At 45.2% G+C, this 14,076-nt stretch overlaps 1 protein-coding gene across 3 annotated transcripts in view; it reads right to left on the reverse strand.

Annotated features, from left to right (window-relative positions):
• The window catches only part of ACP6 (acid phosphatase 6, lysophosphatidic), a 43,411-nt gene that overhangs the window by 11,591 nt on the left and 17,744 nt on the right, over positions 1–14,076 (reverse strand). For all 3 annotated transcript variants that reach the window (XR_002726591.3, XM_023193426.3, XM_023193427.3), the window contains 4 exons: positions 12,833–12,933; positions 10,508–10,603; positions 8,571–8,736; positions 7,773–7,889 (listed from right to left, as the gene is read on the reverse strand). Coding sequence is in view for 2 of the 3 variants with exons in the window: in XM_023193426.3 (XP_023049194.1) it covers positions 7,773–7,889; positions 8,571–8,736; positions 10,508–10,603; positions 12,833–12,933 (480 nt within the window). In the remaining variant the exon portion in view is untranslated. The remainder of the gene's footprint in view (positions 1–7,772; positions 7,890–8,570; positions 8,737–10,507; positions 10,604–12,832; positions 12,934–14,076) is intronic.

Below are 14,076 nucleotides of genomic sequence, written 5' to 3' on the forward strand. Positions count from 1 at the left end.
GCCTTGCAGCTATTTCACACTCTATTTCCTTCTAAATTAATTCTCTGGTGAATACTGTCCTTTGCAGTGATTCAGTGCAGGCCATTTCCTTACATCTTTCCCTTACCTTTGAGACTTTTAATCTCTCTCAAATCCAGATTTTCCTTTGTGAAAGGCTTGTCTCAGAGGAAAATGCCCTGCTTTCCTACCAACATAAACAGCTCTACCAACACTGGTCCCAGCCTCCCGGCACACTCCCTTTACTGGTTGACCTAGCCGTACCTTTGATTTCAAAGCACACATACTTGCCTTCTCTAAAAATCTCTGTACGACAGAGAGCGACTCAAACTTCTTGGCATACAGTAAGCTGCTGGACCCTAGTTTCCTTAAGCCCCAAATACAAGAAGATGCAGGTTCAAAATTTGTATCTGTGCAGGTAGCGCCTTCCATACCCTTTCATAGGGTTATTTTGCTTACACCCCCTCCCCCACCCCCAGCAGATAGTATCACCATCCTTCCATGTGGATAAATAGAAACTCTGCAATACTAAAGGAGTTGCCCAAGGTCACAGGGCCCAGGAAAGTGGTAAAACTGGAATCCAAATCCCTGGCTTTTTTATCTTCAAGGTAGGTGCTTCTTTCAACATCCTTCATGTGCCTTAAACATCCCCTAAAACAGCCTAGTCTTCAGCCACCAAGATCTACCACCCAGGGGCAAACCATCTAGGTCCAGGCACCCACTGCCCATAGCCCTGAGGAGTGCTCTGGAGCAGCCACAGAGAGGCTTCTCTGGCATAGCAGGAGCAATGCCTTATATTTGTATAACACTTTTCACATTAGGAAGTACTTTCCATACATCATCTATGTGATTCCTAGGATAATTCTATGAGGGAGAAGCTATATTAGAGTCCTGTTGCACAAATAAAGATATACAGGCTTATCAACAGGAAGTTGATGGACTTGCCCAGAGTCACAGAGGTAGTAGGTACAGAGCAGAACTTGAACTCAGAGCACATGACTCCAAGAGATCAGTGGTCTCTTGAGTTCTCAGACATGGTGACTGTGGGCCACTGCCCCCCTCCCAATTTCTTCAGGAAAAGGTACATTTTATTTAAAGGCCAAATAGAGAGCAGAATCCTGAGAAAACCAGCTTTTTACTGGGGAAAGCGTTTTTCAGTTCTCTCCAGCCAGCCTTAGACAGGGGCCAGGTTTCTAGAGGCTGGCAGGGTGGACTGGGAGGGGCCAGGCTGCGAAGTCCCCTTGGCCACTGGAGGGCAGGGTCTGAACAGAGCACACATCCGTCTCCCGGGGGAATTCCCCACCGAGCAGAAGGGACTCATCGCTGCCTAGCAGCCCCAGGACACGCTCTAACGCAAAGCTGAAGAATGATCCCTTCCTGGCATGTAGTAGACAGGGCAGGTGCCCTTAGCCCACCCCTCCTGCCACGGCCCACCCAGCCTCCTCTGCAGGTAGATGACGGTGCTCTAGAGGATTCCAGCTGAGGAAAAGGGGTGCCAGGTGCCACTGACAAATACTTGAGTTTCCTACAATGAAAATAAACAGGTCAGCCCGCCAGATCCCGGTGCTTCGAGGACTAGGGGAGAGTGGGACGGGAACTCTCTCCTCCTCCCTCTTTAGTTGGGCCCTTCAGGGTTTCTGTCCCCTTGCTGTCATTTTTAAAGATCCACGTGGAACTGTTACAGGGGAATTGACACACGGCAGTGAAGGGTCTTGTCTAATGACAATCTTTCATCCCAGGGGCTGCCAGAGTCAAGAGCTCCGTAAGATAAGCCATGAGGCCCTCAGGAAGAGCTATCAGGGCAGCCGCAGATGAAGTCGGCCGTCCCTGGCAAGCCTGGCTCTCCTCCGTCCTGGGAAGCCTTTTATTTTGCCATACACGGGTGAGAGCCTGCTGTGGGAATTCTTTAACCTCAACAGCACCCTGAGGCCCCTTAGAGAAAGGAGTCAAGGCAGGGACAGGTTAGGAATTTATGAGGAGCTTTTCACACCCTATTTTCCATCCTCAGGACAAATCATCAGGTAGATAAACATTAACTTTCCCGCTTTATAGTTGGGAAAATGGAAGCTCAGAGAAATTAAGTGACATGCCCACAGTCACACAACTGGTGAGTGAGGGAGTCAGGGTTCTGTACAAATCTCCTGCACACACAGGCACAGTGCCCCTGGAAGGGCAGGCGGAGATGGGGCGCTGCCTGCAGAGGAGCATCGCCAAAGGCTCCCTTGGCTTGGGAAACCTACCATAGTTAAGAATCTTGTGGGAAGTGAGATGAAAGAGAAAAGGGAAAATAAGTACATTTGAAGGCACTTATACATTTCCTTAATTAATTCTCACAACAACCCTAATTAGTACTATCATTATGCCCATTTTCACATGAGAGGAAAAACAGACTCCGAAACACCCGTCCAAGGGTTGCAAAGAAATAAATACGCTGTCAGAATTTGAACCCAGCTAAAGCCTTGGTGTTTTCCTTTACTCCATGCTGTCCCCCAGTGGTGTGTGGAAGGAGAGTGCACAGAAGCCACCTGGGTGCCAACGGAAAAGAGTTAAGTCTTAGCGTTCTGAACTCATTTATTCATTCAGTAAATCTTTGCTGAGGTCCATTTGTACAGTCTCTGTACTTGGTTCTAGAAATACAGTAAAAGACAAGACAACCTCCTATTGAAGGACAAACAGAAACACAGAAGGCCTAGAGATAATTGGATTAGACAGGAAAAGGGAGTGTGTGTCAGGGGTCAGGTAATGGAAAAAATGTGTGCCAAGGTGAAGAGGCCAGAGAAGTGCAATTTCCTTTTTTTAAAACATACTATGGGTCTGGCTAGGGAGACATGTGAGGGGTGAAGCTGGAGAGGTAGGCAGGGGCCAGGTCTCAGGGGGTAATGGAAAGCAAGTGAGGGTATGGCCCGTTAGGAAGCCACTGTGGTAACCTAGGAGGGTGGCCTTGGGCCCCAGAAAGATGTGACAGAGGGGATGTGTCATTCAAATGTTCAAGTGTCTGAGCACTAGCATGCAGTAGGCACTATTCCAGGTGCTAGGGACACATCAGTGAGCAAGAGGAAATCTGTCATCATAAAGCTTCCATTTTAGTCAGGGAAATAAGCATATGGATACACAAATATGTAATATCCAGCACTGATAAATATCGCAGGGCAGGGGGAAAGACAGGACAAAGTGTATTCATTTGCTAGGGCCTGCTGTAGCAAAGTATCACAGACCAGGTGGCTTAAACAACAGAAATGTATCTCCTCACAGTGCTAGAGGTTAGAAGTCCAAGATCATGGTGTCAGCAGCGTTGGTTTCTTCTGAGGCTTCTCTCCTTGGCTTGTAGATAGTCATGTTCCCTCTGTGTCTGTGTCCTCATTTCCTCTTCTTATAAGGATTCCAGTCATATTGGATTACAGCCCACCCATATGACATCATTTACCTTAACTACCTCTTAAAAAGCCCTAGCTCCAAATATATTACACCTGAGGTACATTCAGTCCTCAACATCATTGATAGGTTCTTGGAAACTGTAGCTTTATGTAAAACAACGTATTAGAAAACCAACTGTTTTTCTCATCAATGGTACAAGGCAGCGATGTTGAACAAAACACAATGTTATTCAAGGACCTGCTATATGTCCTTTCACTGAAAGTCAACATTTCCAAGAGCCTATTGACAGCGTCAAGTGAGGACTTACTGTGCTAGGGGTTAAGATCTCAACATATGAATTTTGGGGGGACACAATTCAGCCCATGACAGAAGGTGGCTGAGTGCACCTAAGGCAGGAGGTAGAAGGAGGGCCTCTCTGAGATGACAAGGAGCTGAGATCTGAATGAAGAGAGGGAGCTAGCCACGCAAATGTCCAGGAGAGCATTCTAGGCACAGGAACAACTTGTGCTCACCCCGAGGTGAGGACATGGCTCAGGGCTACTTGGCATACTCCATCTTCAAGGATAGTAAGAATGGGATGGGATGATGGGAAAAAGGGAGATGTTAGTCAAAAGGTACAAAGTTTCAGTTACACAGGAGAAATAAGTTTTTGTGATCTAGTGCACAGCATGGTGACCATAGTTCACAACAGAATACTGTTGTCTTAGTCCATTTTATGTTGCTGTAACAGAATACCACAGATAAGGTAATTTATAATGAACAGAAATTTATTTTCTCATAGTTCTGGAAGCTGAGAAGTCCAAGATCAAGGCACCAGCAGGTTAGGACCTGGTCTCTCTGCTTCCAAGATGGTGCCTGTTGCTGCATCCTCCAGAGAGGAGGAACACTTTGTCATCATGTGGCAGAAAAGCAAAAGAGAAGGAACCCGTTTCTGTAAGCCCTTTTAGTAATGGCATTAATCCATTAAACATCCCCATTAGGCTCCACCTCCCAGTAACATTGTGCTGGGCACTAAGTGTCAACATAAAATTTGGAGAAGACAAAAGCACTCAAACCACAGCGACTGTACACCTGAAATCTACTAAAGAGTATATCTTAAACATTTTCACCACAAGAAAGTGATAAGTAGATGAAGTGATGGATATGTTAATTAGCTTGAGTTAACAATTCCCTCGTGCATACACATATCAAAACATCACATTGTACTCCATAAATATACACAATTCTTATCTGTCAATTAAAAAGAAAAGAAAAAGTTTGTATTACAAAAAAAAAAAAAAAAAAGAAGAATGGTAAGATGGCTCGTATGGCTGGGGTGCAGTGAGATGTCATAGGACCGTGAGGGTATTATGACTGGCCCTTAGTTTGAGATGGAAAACCAGTGGGGAATTTTGAGCAGAAGAGTGGCACGATCTGACTTTGTTTTAAAGGCAACACTGCATTGAGAATAGATGGGCAGAGAAGGGAAGGGCAGAAAAAGGAAGACTAGTTATGAGGTCTTTACAATAGTCCAGGTAAAAGATGACGCTGGGACTAAGACACTAGCAATGGAAGTCTTGGGACATGGTCAATTCTGGATATAGTTTGAAGAGAGATACAACAGGAGTTACTAATGTAGTAGAGGTAGGATATGAGAAAAAGAGGGGAGTCAAGAGCAATTCTAAAGTTCTTGGCCAAAGCAACAGGGTGAATGGTGGTGCCATTTACCTAGATGGGAAAGCCTGTGGAAGGAGTAAGTTTGAAAAGGCCCAGCGATTGAGACTTTATTGTGGACAATGGGAAGTTTGATACCTGTTGTGTATCTTAAACACCCAATAGAGACATTGACTAGACTGCTGGAAATGAGACTGGAATTCACAGGGAAAGGTCTAGGTGGAAGGTGCAAATTTAGCAGATATAGTGTAAATATTTAAAACTGGAAATTCTTTTTTTTTTTTTGAGATGGAGTTTTCGCTCTTGTTGCCCAGGCTAGAGTGCAATGGTGCGATCGTGGCTCACTGCAACCTCTGCCTCCTAGGTTGAAGTGATTCTCCTGCCTCAGCCTCCCGAGTAGCTGGGATTACAGGCACACTGTACTCCATAAATATCCACATAAATATATAGCCTCCCGAGTAGCTGGGATTATACCACATTGTACTCCATAAATATAGTAATTTTATAAAATTATAATAATTTTATAAAAATATAATAATGTATTTTTAGTAGAGACAGGTTTAGTAGAGACAGGGTTTTGCCATGTTGGCCAGGCTGGTCTCGAACTCCTAACCTCAGGTGATCTGCCTGCCTTGGCCTCCCAAACTGCTGGGATTACAGGCGTGAGTCACTGTGCCCAGCCTCAAACTGGAAATTCTTGAGATCACCTAGTGGGTGAGTGTAAGGGAAAAGGTGGAAAAAAGGTCCAAGGAGTAAGCCCTGGAACACCCCAACACTTATAGATTAGAAAAAGGTAGATTCAACAGGAACAAAGTTGAGAAACTGGAGGAAAACCAAGAGAGCATTTGTCCTAGAAGCCAATGAAGGAAATAGTCTAGGAATACTGATGAGAAGCTTAGTAAGAAGAATGAAAACTGGCTGTTGGATTTACCACACAGAGGCCATTGATGATTTTGACAAGAGCAGTTTCCATGGAGTGGTGGGGTTGAATACTTAATTGTAGTTGGTTCATGAGAGAACTGGAAGGGAAGCATCAGAGGAAGCAACTCTTTTGAGGAGTTCTGCTATAAAGGGGAGAAGGAAAAGAGAACAGCAGTTCAAAGATGCAGAGAAAAAAGTTTAAGACAGGAGATTTTACTGCATATTTGTATTGCTAATAGAATAATTGGTCAGGAAAAGAATGGACAATCCAGAAAAAAGATAATAGGAGTCAATGTAAAGCTAGAGGGTTGGGCTTGGATAGGAATAGGGTTGGTTCATTCTTAGTAAGAGGGAGGAAGGCAGGCTATAAAAGCACCAATGCAACCGGGTCAGCAGATTTGGTGGTTGGGTGTTGGGGGATATGGAAGTTTTCTTCTGATCTTTTTTAGTTTCTTAGTAAAATAAGAAATACAGCAACCAGCAGACTGAGGATGGAAAGGGGATACTGAAGATTGAGGATAAAGATGTGTGAATAGATTAAAGAAATAAACAGGTAGTATTGATAAAACTTAATTGATTAGACATAGGAAAATGTAAGACAAAGAAAACAAAGACAGATTTCTGATTTGGCAATGGGGTGGACAGTGGAGGTGTCTTTCACTCAGATAGGGAAGTGTGTGGGAGAAGCAGATCTGGGAGGAGAGGGGGTTGATTCTAACATGGCAAGTTTTGTGCCAGTGAAATCCAAGTGGACAAAAGTGTCTGAAGCTCAGAAGAGAAACCTGAGCTTGAGATATCTCAGCTCCCTGATCTAGAAGTTGTCAATATTAAGATAGTAGGAAGTGGAGAGGCTTTTGTGGTTGCTGTTTTCTCTGAGAGGTAAAGGGACTGGTGGTTTGAAATCAGAAAAGGGTTGAAATAGATTCTGGAGAAGAACAGGAACATTGACAAGGAGATAGGGGGATCATCAGGTACTCTTAGGGGGCACAGTTAAAGGTGGAGCTCTTATGTTCAGTAGTTCCTGTCCTACCATTGCTGAGCCCTGGGGCCCGCATTTGTTTCTGGAACTAAAACCACCAGGGGCCCAGTGTCCTTCCTGCTTCTTCCTGCTGGGCCTCCACATCAGGGTTCCATCTTACCACCCAGCAATGTTCCTTGACCTTGAAGCCTATCCTTTACCTACATACAACATGCTTTCCTCCTTGCTTTCCTGGTTAACTCCTACCCACCTTTCTCTACTCAGATCAGGCCAGGACTATCTCAGAAGCCTTCTTTGTTCCCCATATCGCCTGCCATGTGAGCAGGAAGTTTCTTCTCTATACCCAAATAGCCCCTCAAATATCCATTACAGCATAAAACATACTGCACTGTATCACTGATCTACTCAGCTGCCTGTCCCACTGGACTGCAACAACTTAAGGGCAGAATGTTTTCACCTTTATAATCATCACTACTTAGTAGGTAGCTCAATACATGTGAAATTAATATAGGAGAAAAGAACTAAAGTCCAAAACCAACACAATTCTATAGGGTCACGATGTCCCCAGCCTGTGTCACACACAGATGCTTCTAACCTTAGAAACCAACTCACAAAATAGAGAAATATCCTTTTGGTCTCAATATTATACCCCTTTTCCTTTCAGGAAGAAACTTTAATATACCCACAGAAAGGAAATATCCTTACCTTATATTAAAGTACATTACCCCTTGCTCTCTCCTCTTCCCAAACACACAAAGCAGGAGGCATTGTATAAAGGCACTTTATTTTAAAATCAACACATCCTGCTTGTATAAATCCGTTACTCTCCATTTCCAACTTCCATCACCTGATTTTGAGAGCAGAGTGCGTGGTATTCTCCTGGGCTTAAGGTATAAACTGACATGGCGTTCAAGAACACGTCCAGCGGGCAGAGCCCATTGGGGCAACCTCTTGGCACTTGCTCCTGCGGAAGAGACATAACTCAGTGGGTCCACCAAGGAGCCTGTCCTTCTGCTATTTCCAGCTGAGCCCAGAGATCTGAGAGGTTCTGACCCACGTGGTATATGTGTGCATACATATTACAGACAGGAAGGCACCACTGCCCGGTCAGCTTCCAGAAAAAAAGTACTATGCTCTGCTTGTAAAAGTCACTCAAAAAGTGTTGAATTGACTGGGAAGAAACAGTTAAGTTACATCCCTGAGCTGGGAGAACCAACAGGCTCATCCCTGGGACGTGCTCCGGCTTCTGCCCTGGACCCCAGCCCTGATGAAGCAGCCAACACCATGGGTGCTAACAGCAGCACACATCACCTCCCAAACGTACCATCAACAATCTGCAAAACAGGCCTCACAGCCAGGAGGCTACATCCTGACAGGGACACTCAGGAGAAGAGGAGGGGGACCCTGTTCCTAGAAGGAGTCCGTAACAGAACTGGGATAAGGCCCAAGCCCCATCCTGCCACCATCTGTCAAGTTCTGCCTGACCCGTGGGCATAGCCAGGAGTTGCCCTATAGGATTTAGAGAGCTGACTGTGCCGAGGGAGACTCCACTGGGCCTGAGGAGGCGGACTGGGTGCTACCTCAGGTGGGTGGGTTTTGTGGGAGGGTGCCTCACCACCACCCAACCCCACCTCAGGGGTATTACCTTCCCATGGTAATAGAGCTGCACAAACCACTCCTTAGATTCCAGGTGCTGGTAGAGTTCCATGGTCAGGTCAACAGCAAACGGTGGCCATTTGTGGTCAAAAATCCCCAGGGTCATTAAGAGTGGTACGAAGGTCACATCATGAGCCGCATAGAGATACAGCTTTCTGCAAGAGGAAACCGCTCTCCACAATTCTCTACCTCAGGACTCTGAAGGTCAGGATGTGGCCTGCCTCCTTTAAGTAAGACACACTTGCCTGAGAAACCAGGTGACATCTAGAAATCAGCTGAGCCTGGTATAAAACTCCTTTGCAATAGATCGTGGGAAGAACCCTTGTTCCCATTCCCGGTGTCTTCATGAGGAGGGTCTCCGCCAGAGAAACTCTCCTGGCTTCCTCCTTGCCACCCACTCACTCCTCCCTGGTGAGTTTCAAAGAAGAAACTGAGCATGTCTGGCTTAGGTCCTACCTCTCTTCTCTCTTTGGGTCCTGCCAGCCTACATGAATGCTCTTCCTACTCTCAGTCATGGGATGAGTTTAGTAGGGCAAGGTGTGCTCCTTGTTGGGGAGGCTTAAAGTTTTGGGGTATTAAGTTTATTTCAAAAGAATATTCATAAGCCCATTTGGCCCTCAGCACATTCTCCAAATGGCTTTAATCTGTAATAAGAATGCCATTTTAATCTACATCTGCCTGACACCAGTATCCATCTCTTAGGAAAGACCAAGGATTTTATTTATGAACCCCCATCCTAGAAGACTAGCATTGGATCCTGCGGCATTCTAAAGATCCAAGGCAGAGGGTGGCAAGGTGGCAAAAGCCAGCAAAAATATTCTGTCATTGCAGATACTGTGAAGGATAGGAAATGGCATTCACAAGATTTGCTATTACAAATCCTGGCCCAAAGTTCCTGTTTCAACTCACTGTCCCCTATTCCTCTTATGCCATCATGAGTTTTCAGCTGTGCATAATACCACAACAGTGCTTCTCCAAAATTCAAGTGAATATCAATCACCCGGGGATCTTGTTCAATTGCAGATGCTGATTCAGTAGATCAGGCTGGAGCCTGAGAATCTGATGAGTTCTTGGGCAATGGTGAAGCTGTTTGTCTGCAGACCGAACTTAGCAAGTGCCTAGGACACATAATAATCCACAGCCGTAGTCCCAACCCCGGATTCAAGGCTACAAAAGTGGCAATGGAGGCTCATGAGCCACTTCCAACATTTTTTTTTGGAGACAGAGACTCGCTCTGTTACCAGGCTGGAGTGCAGTGTCGTGATCTTGACTCACTGCAACCTCTGCCTCCTGGGTTCAAGCAACTCTCCCGCCTCAGCCTCCCAAGTAGCTGGGACTACAGGTGTATGCCACCACACCCAGATAATTTTTATATTTTTAGTAGAGCTAGGTTTAACCATGTTGGCCAGGATGTTCTTGATCTCCTGACCTCGTGATCACTTGCCTCGGCCTCCCAAAGTGCTGGGATTACAGGCGTGAGCTACTGCACCCGGCCGCTTCCAACATTTTTAAATGCCTTATGGATATCATACCTTCTTTACACTCAATGAAAGTGGTTCAAACCACACAATCCATTAAACAATTATCTTTGTTTTGGACTATTATCATATCAAATCAGTGTCACATCATAATTAGCTATTGTTTGACATATCTTCAATTAATTAAAAAAAAAGAAGAGAGAGAGAAAGCAAAAGGAAATTTGAGGTTCTTTTCACTAAAATAAAAATTTCAAAACATGGTAGGAGGGATGCAGCAGGAAGAAAGGTTAAAAGATTGTGAACCTTTTTGAGACTTGGGGCCTGTTAAACATCTACCTTTGGTCACTGACAGCCTGGTTCTTGCCTCCCTAAGATTTGGGTTCCCTCCCTGCAGCCAGAAGTCCCCACGGCCCTTAGCTGCACAAAGCAGAGTTGCTGTGCCAGGTACCTGATGTTGTTGGGTGCAGTGGCAGAATCCACGGCTCTCAGCATGTTGCCCTCCAGGATATGGAGGAATGGGCCTACTGCCATCTGAAGACTTTCCCTGTGAAAAGTGAACAACGTTTAAGCACCTAGAGGACACTCAGCATTCAGGGGACACAGACTGATTCTGCCCCCAGGACCTCATGAGTCCAATCAGACAGAACTGAGAAAAAGGCAAGTAATGCATAAGGGCTAGCAATGGGCAAGAAGGAGAGAAATGGCACTGAGTCTGGTCTTGGGGTCCTCTGTGAATAAAGACTCTCAACAGCACAAGCACCAGCACACAGACCTGTTGTGAACACAACTGAGATAGGAGGGGCTGAGGGAGCAGGAGGGTGATAACCTGGATAAGCCGTGACCAACTAGGCCTTGAGGAATCAAAGAACAAAGCTGACAAAGCTGGGAAGGAGAAGGGGTAATAATTTCCAGGAATTCTAGAAGGCCCTTAGAAAAACAATCAGAAGTAACAAGAACATCCTAAATTTTGTTTCCTATGTGCCAGCCTTCCTTCTTTTGGAGTTTAGACCATAAGGTCATTTCTTATTTATGTCTTATTTACTTTACAGAAGAAGTTCAGTGGTCGTGCTCCCAGGCTTGGCTCTGTGGCTCCACCACTTTCATTCTCAGGCCTGTCATATCACGACCACAGGTGACTACTGCAGCTTAAAGCACATTCACTCACAGTAGTGAACAAAGTCCACTTACTATAGAAGAAAGAAATGTTTCTCATCTACTCATCCTAGCAGCTGATCAGCTTCCATGGAGCCTTCAGGGGCTGGTCTTCTTGTTTTTGTGCTTCTTACTTTTTATCAAAGAGAAAAAAATACCCCTCCTAGAATTCCCAGAACCCAGTCACTGACAAATGAAAACAAGGTTGCCATGACTGGCTTAGACAAATCCTTATTCGTGGTGATTGGGTAAATGACCATCTTTATAAGTCAAGGAATGTTGCAGCAATGGATGAAGAACAGGCAACCAACACTGTATGCAACATATACTTTTCAGAAGAATATATACAGGCAAAGCCAAGTTGTATGACCTTGTGAGGTTGTAACCATTTGTCCTTGAAGAAATGTTAGTTTTATAAAACCAGGGCTAATTGGAATGGAATAGACAAGGTCCTGTTTAAAGTGATTTACACCAGAATAAAGCAAACTACACCATAGGCCAAATCTGACCAGTTTTGGTAAATAAATTTTACTGGCACACAGTTGTGTCTATTTGTTTGCATATTGTCTTTGGTTGCTTCATGTTACAAGGGCAGAGATGAGTAGTTTTAACGGAAATTGCATGATCCTCACAGCTTAAAATATTTACTAAATGTGTGTGTGTGTGTGTGTTGATAAAGGAGAGGGCAGTAAGTAACAACTTAGGTATAGTGGGGCCCCTGCACAAACAGAAAAGGGAAGCTGACAAGTCCCAGGGAGTGGCAGCAAGCTGTGTGGCTTGGTAGGAACCTTCTGGACGCCCTAGGCTTGCACAAAAGTGGACACACTGACTCTGAGTGGAAGGAATGCAGTCAAGGGCTCTTATCCTTAGGCACTCAACCGTGCAAATTCTTGAACTATTAGATGCCTTTCCCCCCTACTCATCTTTCCCCGGACTACTTCCTACCTCCCCTCCTCTATCAAGTCACCTATTTTTAGTGCAAGCTGAATGCTCTCAACCAATCAGAAAAAAAAGATGTCTTCCGAAATTTGGTAAGAGGAAAACTTTCCATTCTGGTAGTCAGGAAACACACCTAGAAACAGAACCCTAACTGTGAGTCATATAGTGAAAACACAGAATAGGTAGTCAGTGGATCTGGGTCCAAGTTCTGGCTCCATCACTCGCTAGCTGGGCCTAGACCAGGTAGGCAGTATCTCCCAGCCTCAGTTTCTTTATCTATAAAGCCAGGGAGAAAGGTATCTCTCTCACCTCACAGTGAGAATGTGAAAATGATTTGTAAATTGTAACATGATGACTAAAGAGAGAAATGAATATTCTTTCTTCAGCTCCCTGCCACCCAAATCCTTCAAACCTTAAAGCAAAAGGAAGAGGCAAGTGATAAAGTCAGGAGGGTGGTGGCTCCTGGTTCTGCATAACGGAACAGAAGCACTAGGTCACCAGTTCCAGCTGCAGAAGTGCAAAAACCTAGGGCCTACTGGCAGGCGGGCAGAGTGGGGTTCAGCCTCCTTAGACACGGAGATATCAGCTGCCAGGCGTCAGTGGGCCTGATGAACTCCTCTTCCCCATACACATGGATGTCTGACCAAGTGTGATTTCACGCCAGCAGTGAGAGGCCCCTCACCTGTCTTCCTTGGGCAGTATATACAAGGATGTGTCCACAGCTCTCTCTTCAATCATCCGTGCAAATCTCTTCAGCATGGGGCAGCTTGGGAGGCTGTGTGCCTGAAAGGGCCACATGTAGTTTTAGAAGAAAATGCTTCTCATCTACTGATTCTAGCCACTGATCAGCTCCCATGGAACCTGCAGGAGCCTGTCTTCTCCTGGGAAGAGAAGATGGGCTCAAGAACAGCTATGTCCATTAACAGCTCAAGAAGATATGCCTGTAAAGCTCTTCCAAAGCTATTACTAGCTATCTGAAGGCCAGGGGAAAAAAAAAAGGGTTTCTTCCCTTTCTGATGACTCCCCATCGACTCCAAAATGATTAGCATTTTTGTTTTTTGTTTTTTTTTGTTTTGAGACGGAGTCTTGCTCTGTCGCCCAGGCTGGAGTGCAGTGGTGCAATCTCGTCTCACTGCAAGCTCCACCTCCTGGGTTCACACCATTCTCCTGCTTCAGCCTCCCGAGTAGCTGGGACTACAGGTGCCTGCCACCACACCCGGCTAATTTTTTTTGTATTTTTAGTAGAGACGGGGTTTCACCATGTTAGCCAGGATGGTCTCAATCTCCTGACCTCGTGATCCGCCTACCTTGGCCTCCCAAAGTGCTGGGATTACAGGCATGAGCCACCGTGCCTGGCCTGTTTTTCTGTTTTTTTTTTTGAGATGAGTCTCACCCTGTCACCCAGGTTGGAATGCAGTGACGCGATCTTGGCTCGCTGCAACTCCTGCCTCCTAGGTTCAAGTAATTCTTCTGCCTCAGCCTTCTGAGTGGCTGGGACTACAGATGCGCACCACCATGCCTGGCTAAATTTTGTATTTTTAGTAGAGACAGGGTTTCTCCATATTGGCCAGGCTGGTCTCGAGCTCCTGACCTCGTGATCCTCCCACCTTGGCCTCCCAAAGTGCTGGGATTGCAGGCATGAGCCACCGTGCCCAGTCTGTATTTTTTTAACTTAAAAAAAAAAAAAAAAAAAAGAGATGAAGAAAATACAAAGTAAGGAATTCATAAATTCCTACTTGACCTTCGTTTTTCCAAAATGACTTCTAAAAAATATGCCATACAAATACATGATATGAACTCTTGCCTTCTAACCTTAAAACCTGTTTTACACGTAAGAACAAAGTGCATTTCTGCCTTCAGGATACACTGTCATTTTATTTTCACAAGAGAAGGAGGGAGGATCCTATATACCTTTGGATGTCCAAC

The sequence above is a fragment of the Piliocolobus tephrosceles genome, chromosome 1 (assembly GCF_002776525.5).
Source record: "Piliocolobus tephrosceles isolate RC106 chromosome 1, ASM277652v3, whole genome shotgun sequence".
Classification (NCBI taxonomy): domain Eukaryota; kingdom Metazoa; phylum Chordata; class Mammalia; order Primates; family Cercopithecidae; genus Piliocolobus; species Piliocolobus tephrosceles.